The sequence below is a fragment of the Corylus avellana genome, chromosome ca9, assembly GCF_901000735.1.
Source record: "Corylus avellana chromosome ca9, CavTom2PMs-1.0".
NCBI classification, from domain to species: domain Eukaryota; kingdom Viridiplantae; phylum Streptophyta; class Magnoliopsida; order Fagales; family Betulaceae; genus Corylus; species Corylus avellana.
The window spans coordinates 22,339,940-22,346,725 of NC_081549.1; the positions used below are offsets into that span (position 1 = coordinate 22,339,940).

General features: G+C 39.3%; 1 protein-coding gene across 1 annotated transcript; it reads left to right on the forward strand.

Annotated features, from left to right (window-relative positions):
* Window positions 1–352: 352 nt before the first annotated feature.
* On the forward strand, window positions 353–6,426 carry LOC132191521 (TOM1-like protein 6). The gene is made up of 9 exons (XM_059606588.1): window positions 353–998; window positions 1,764–1,842; window positions 2,034–2,136; window positions 2,855–2,964; window positions 3,493–3,656; window positions 3,797–3,878; window positions 3,962–4,047; window positions 4,197–4,487; window positions 4,879–6,426. The coding sequence occupies exons 1-9, from the start codon at window positions 868–870 to the stop codon at window positions 6,110–6,112; spliced, it is 2,280 nt and encodes a 759-aa protein (XP_059462571.1). The 5' UTR covers window positions 353–867; the 3' UTR covers window positions 6,113–6,426.
* Window positions 6,427–6,786: the final 360 nt, after the last annotated feature.

Below are 6,786 nucleotides of genomic sequence, written 5' to 3' on the forward strand. Positions count from 1 at the left end.
AAATATTAATTTAATAAGCTTTGATGTCTTGCAAAGAGAGAAAACCTCGTCTCATTTATTTTATTTTCGCAGAATTCTATTCGGATCAACCTTCGACAAGATAAGCTCAAACCTTTGTGCTTCATCTAAGTACAGAGTAACAGAAGTGGCACATATAAAAAGAGACAGACAAAGCTGGCCCCACAGAGACTCACAACACATCAGCAATCTTTTGTCCCACCCCCAGTCCCATTATTCCCCGCGAACTTGTCGTCACGGGCCCAAAGCCCCCCTAATCCACATCACTAATTTCTATATAATATATCCTTTTCACAATAAAAAAAATAACACCCAAAAAGTCTAAGAAAAGAACCCAATTCACTTTCCCGATTTTCACCACTCGCGCCTATATCTAAACTAGATCACGCTCGCTTCCTCCAACGAACTTTGCTTTAAATCTCCCCGCGTGGTGTCACCATGTGGCGCGTGATCAGCTAAATCCGGAAACAGCGTGTGGGCGTGAGGAACTACAGAGTGTCGATACTAAAACCAGGAAGGGTTATCGTAGAACAAAGAAAGCTAGGAGAAAACGTTATTTCAGGAATTTTTGATCAATTTTGAGCGGTGAGAGTTAGAAAGAACCAAAGCGAAGTTGGAAGAAGAAAAAAAAGTTAATTAGGGTTTGTGAATTTCCCAATCATGAAGGCGTGGTTTCCAGGAAGATGAGGCGCGTTTCGTGTTGCTGTTGGAGTCGCGCTTTTTGAATTTTCTCGTCAAACAAACGGAAAAAAGGAAAGCGATTCTTTTTCTGTTATACCACAAAGTCTGCGTGTGTGTGTGTGTGTGAGAGAGAGAGAGAGAGAGAGAGAGAGGAGGAGGAGGAGAGAGATGGCGTTGTCGTTGTCGTCGTCTTCGGCTTCGGCGACAGTGGCGGTGGACAAGGCGACGAGCGATCTTCTGATGAGTCCTGATTGGACTATGAACATTGATATCTGTGATTCTGTCAATTCACATCATTGGTAATATTAGAGATGAGCCGTGAATTTTTCTTTTGTTTTGTTTTTGTGAAGCTCTTTGCCTTTATTGGTTTTGCGGTTCTGTGAAGGTTGACTTTGACGTTGATTCAGTCTAGGGTTTCTGTTTAATCGAAAATTTTGTTATTTGGATGTATCTTTGTGTTTTTATGTGTAAATTTTCAGGGTATTCCTGTTTGTGTATCTATTTGACTTCCTTTTTGTTTATATGTTGTATGATAACAGTCTCTTGCTCACCTTTAATTTGGATTATTTGTTGCAATATGCGATTCTTTTTTATTTTCCTCTTGTTTTTGAATTTTTAGAATTCTTTTGTGTCTTTGGAAATTGCAGCTATTATCCTTAATGTTATTTTTGGTTTCCTTTCCTCACTTCACATAGTTAGCTTTTTGGGGAATCAAAGTATAAATTTGTGGTATTAAGAGTTTTTTAAAAAATAAAAATAAAAAACCTGAAGTTAGTTGAAGAAACAGATTAAAGTTCCCCAAAGCTTCACCGCAAAATTTTTGAACAAGACAATTTAGGACCATAAAGGAAAAGATTTTTTTGTTCTCTGTTGGAAAAATTTTATTCATAAATTATTTTTCTTTCAGATGGGCCAGGTCATATGAAGTAGGTGGAGGTTTTGTTTAATTTCAGTTTTTAGTTCGAACTCTTCCCCCCATGGAAAGTTTTCACCATGTTTTTATTTGGAAAATTACGATAAAAGTTATGCTGGTTTATTGATGGGTATTGTGTTTAATTGCTCAGGCAGGCGAAAGATGTTGTGAAAGCTGTGAAGAAAAGGTTGCAGCATAAGAACCCTAGAGTTCAACTACTCTCTTTGACGGTACTTTTTTGTTGGGACCTTTTTCTTTTCTTTTGATTAACGTGAACGTCTTTACCGAATCAAAACCCAAATTTCTACTAGTCATGTATGTACTCTTTGGTGTTTTTTGGTTTATTTAGTTTGAAACTTTGGCTTCTTTTATGCAGCAAATCTATTGATGGATTAATTGTGTGTGAAATCTAATTTTGCAGCTTTTGGAGACTATGGTGAAGAACTGTGGTGATTATGTTCATTTTCAAATTGCTGAGAAAAAAATATTGGAGGAGATGATCAAAATTGTCAAGAAGAAGGCAAGTAGTCTCATCTTTGTTCAGTAGAGTATTTCAACATGAGATGCATGGTGGTTCTAAGTTGTATGCTTGAAGTGTAGTTTTATTGGAGCTAAATTGTTGGTAATCAGAGTGATTAGTTCGATCCATTTGATTTTGGAAGTCCTGCTTTTTGGGTTTTTCCTACTTATATATAAAAAATAAAAATAAAATAGATAAGTGACCCTTGTTATCTAGAACCTGTGGCCTAAGCCTGATAGGCTGATAAGCATGTAAAAGTAGCGACGGTAACTTAGGCCAGGGGCCATTTATGAAAAAAATAGCACAAATAGTGCAATCACCATGCAATGATCGTGTGGCTTTATGAGGAAGAGCTGTCCATTAGAACAATGTTTTGATCACCCATAAATAGTAGTCTGTTCTGTGGCCTCATTGATCTTGAGGAAGTGTGAATTTTGAGTTTGATGAGATTAATTATTCATATTTGATTGATCACTGTAATATGTTCACATGTTTAGTCTATCTCTTTATTGGCTTTGTATGTGGGATATTTGATACCCCTTCATTTTTTATTCAGCAATTTTAGTTGAACTTTTTCATTTTGGTGATCGCCATTTTTTTCTTTTTTTTTTCTTTTTTCGTCTGTTAAACTGATTCTGCCTCAGCTTAGAAGATGTGGATGGATCCTTCTTGTTTTTGTTGTTTTGTGATGAAGTGCGTATGTGGATGGATTTTGCAGACAGATATGCAAGTGAGGGAAAAAATCTTGGCATTGCTAGACTCTTGGCAAGAGGCTTTTGGGGGGCCTGGAGGTAAATATCCTCAGTACTACATGGCGTATGAGGAACTAAGGGTAAGATCGTAGCTTCCTAAATTCAACTATTTTTGCTTGATAGTCCTTTCCTGATCCTTTCCTGCCTGGTTTAGTATTGACTGTGGAATGTTATATGTATTGGATCTCTTGCGTTGCTCCTTTTCATTCTATTACAACAATTGATAATAAGCTTATCGGTCTTACCATAATACTGTTTCTAGTAGTTAGTAATGATTTCAGAGTGGGCCTAATGGGCTGTCACATTAGTCAACCAAAAACAACTTCATTTTATGATCCATAACATGGTGGAATGAAGGGTTGGGCTAAATTTATGGGCAATGTCATCAGTAATATGTACTTTACTAATCAACAAAGCACATTTGAGATTTATCTGTGTTGCACCTATTGTGATAGACACTTACCTCAAAAATGCTTTAGCTCCTTGATGAGTCTTGATTTCCCTCCATTGTGTTTGTCTCTTTTACATTAAAAAACATGTTTGCATGTATATTCATGAAAAGCAAAGTACTGTATATAATTCACAGTTTTGGGTTGTATGAATGGCAGCGTTCTGGAGTAGAATTTCCCAAACGTTCTGTAGATGCATCTCCAATATTTACACCACCTGTAACCCATCCAACCCTAAACCTGGCTCAACCTGGATATGGAATGCCTAGCAATTCTTCAAGGAGGCTTGATGAAACAATGGCAACAGAAATAGAAAGTTTAAGGTGAGGGTTTGACTTTGGTCTGCACATCCTGTTGTCCTATATTGCTGTTGCTTTCTGCTTCTATTAGTGCTCATTCTGGGGTTTGGTATAAGATTATTTATGGCACTTTTGATCTGATTGATTTTGTGTAATTATCTTAGTTTGTCAAGTATGGATTCTATGCGGAATATTATGGAGCTCTTAAGCGACATGCTTCAAGCTGTGAACCCCAGTGACCGTGCAGTATGTGAAATGGTGGTTTATTTCTGTCCTTTATGCAAATTGTGAGTAGGCTTATTACCTAATGTTTCTGTTTGTGTTTATAGGCCATAAGAGATGAAGTTATAGTTGATCTTGTCAACCGTTGTCGTTCCAACCAGAAAAAACTGATGCAGATGCTTACTACAACAGGGTTAGTGATCTCTTTTTCATATGATTGAAGGCATGAGTCACTATATTGCATGTTATCATGTCTGGGCAGTCTCTGTATGCATGTGCATGCGTGTGCATCCACTGACTTATGTCTGGAATTCTCACATTTTCTTGTTGGTTATGTGGCAGGGACGAGGAACTTCTTGGTCAGGGTCTTGAATTAAATGACAGTCTGCAAAGTTTGCTTGCAAAACATGATGCTATAGCTTCTGGTTCCCCCCTGCCAACTCTACTTACAAATTCCAGCCCGCAACCTACTGAAGCACGTCCCTCCAGCCCTAAACCAAGTGAAGCAGTAAACTCTCGCCCAAGAGACTCTAGCCTGAGACCTAATGCTATACAACCGACTCTTGCTATCACAAGGGCCCAGCTTGTTGAAGAGGAGGAAGAGGAAGATGAATTTGCACAGCTAGCTCGAAGGTTGCTCTTAACTCCACATTTTTCTAACAAATATTTCTTAGGTATTATAGGAATGTCACTCTTTATGCCAGTGCTTAGAGCTAATGCACATTGGATTTGGATCCATTCTTACACCAACCACCCAAGTCAATGACCAGGCAGGAAGTTTGTCCCAATCAGATCACTGGGATCTTTTAACTGGTGTACAAAGGCGCTTGAGTAGAAGTTGGTCTGCACGTATTGGTTGCCTCACACGTTTGGTGCTGTATATTATCAAATGTCGAAGCCTATAATTCCTTACATTCTCTGTGGAATCACCTACCAATTGTTGACCTGTTCCTCTAGTCTTTACTGAAATGTATTATTTGGTTTAGCTTTGTTCATAATTGGTCAACTTGTTCTGTGAGTGCAGGCATTCTAAAACGCAGCCCATGCCTTTTCAAAGCACTGGAACCACTGAAGGTCAATCATCAATGGACGCCAGCAGTACATCAACGACTTCATCAGTGGCCTCAAGCACTACCTCACTAGCATTAGCACTGCCCGATCCACCTTCAGCAATTAGGACTACAAAAGAACAGGAAATGATTGACCTTTTGAGTATAACCTTGTCTACGGCATCAGCCTCCCCCCATGCTCCTCACACTCCATTGGTCTCCAACCAAAACATGCATCAGATACCTGTCTCCCCCAGTGCACAAGGATATCCCTATGGTTCCCAAACTTACCCTGGAAACCAGGGGCAGGTACCCTACAATAGTTATGTTGTTCCATGGGCCCAACCACAACAATTGCAACCTCAAAGCTTTCAACAAGTTCAACCTCAACCTCGATCCCAGCCACAAGTGCAACCTCAATTACAGCCTCAAAGCAGCTTTCATCAATTTCAACCTCAACCCCAACCCCAGCCACAATTGCAACCTCAATTACAACCTCAAAGCTTTCACCAATTTCAACCTCAATTACAACCTCAAAGCTTTCAACAAGTTCACCCTCATCATCAACCCCAGCCACAATTGCAACCTCAATTACAACCTCAACCTCAACCCCGGCCGCAATTGCAACCTCAATTACAACCTCAAAGCTTTCACCAAGTTCAACCTCAACCTCAACCTCAACCCCAGCCACAATTGCAGCCTCAACCCGAGCCACAACTAAAACCTCAGTCCCAGCCACAATTGCAACCTCAATTACAACCCCAAAGCTTTCAACAAGTTCAATCTCAACCTCAACCCCAGCCACAACCAAATCCTCAATCCCAACCACAATTGCAACCCCAAAATCCTCAATATTTGTCGGCCTACCCCCCTCCACCCTGGGCTCCAACTCCTGGTTATTCCAACAACCAGAATCATGTGTCTGCGTCATACACTCCCACTCAAGGGGCTAGACCCCTGCAGCATTATAACTCTTTTCCCTTTAAAGGAATAAATGGGTCTGCTGTGCATGGAGATCCACGGGTGAGTGCTGGGCCCAAGTATCCTACCCCGGCAGCAGGACCAAAGCCCTTTGTTCCTACATACAGATTGTTTGAAGATCTCAATGTTTTTGGCAATGTAGATGGAAAACTTAAAACGACAAGCAGCAGCGCATCATCTAGCTTGTCAGGATCTCCTGGCCAAAGCATGGTGGGTGGAAGGAAGTGAAATGCTAATGGTATGGTATATAGCTTGCAGAACAGGATTATACCCATGTGAATACGGTGTATGCCAGTATCAGTATCTTCTCCGAATCCACATTGTGTTTAAAGTTCTTTAAATTTACACACATAAGTTTACGATTGTCATTGATCTTCCATGTTGGTGTGTAGCTTGTGAGTGATTACCAACAAAAGATGTAACATTCTTTCCTGTTCATGCAATGTATTTGGTTTCCTGTGGCTTTGCTCCGTCCCTACAATTATGGTCTCATGGAAACTTGCATTGGTTATTGAAATAGGAAGGGCTGTACCCGTTTTTTATTTTTTTTATTTTGATTAAATTTCTTTGCAGTTTGCAGGATTGTCAAATAGTTACCCGACTTTTTTAAAACGTCAATTTTGTATGCCACTCGTCAATTTTATCTTGACTAATGCTAGAAATTATATTTTACAATGATGGTGTACAGTTTCAACCAACTCTTGGATTAGATTTTGTTAAAAAAATAAATAAAATAAAAAATAAATTCAAAAAGTTGATTAAAATTATCACGCAACAAAAAAGATGTAGGTTTTAGTCTTATCCCACAATAGTGATATGCTATCGAAGAATTCGACCTGCCCCATCACGATTTTTTACTTACTGCAGATTTGTTGATTTTTCTGATGAACAATTCTGCAGAA

Excerpts from the sequence above, each read along its gene's own strand:
- LOC132191521 (XM_059606588.1), top strand. The coding sequence starts at position 868 with ATGGCGTTGTCGTTGTCGTCGTCTTCGGCTTCGGCGACAGTGGCGGTG. Across the intron at positions 999-1,763 it reads TCTGTCAATTCACATCATTG|GCAGGCGAAAGATGTTGTGA; the intron begins GTAATATTAGAG and ends TTAATTGCTCAG. Across the intron at positions 2,965-3,492 it reads TGGCGTATGAGGAACTAAGG|CGTTCTGGAGTAGAATTTCC; the intron begins GTAAGATCGTAG and ends TATGAATGGCAG.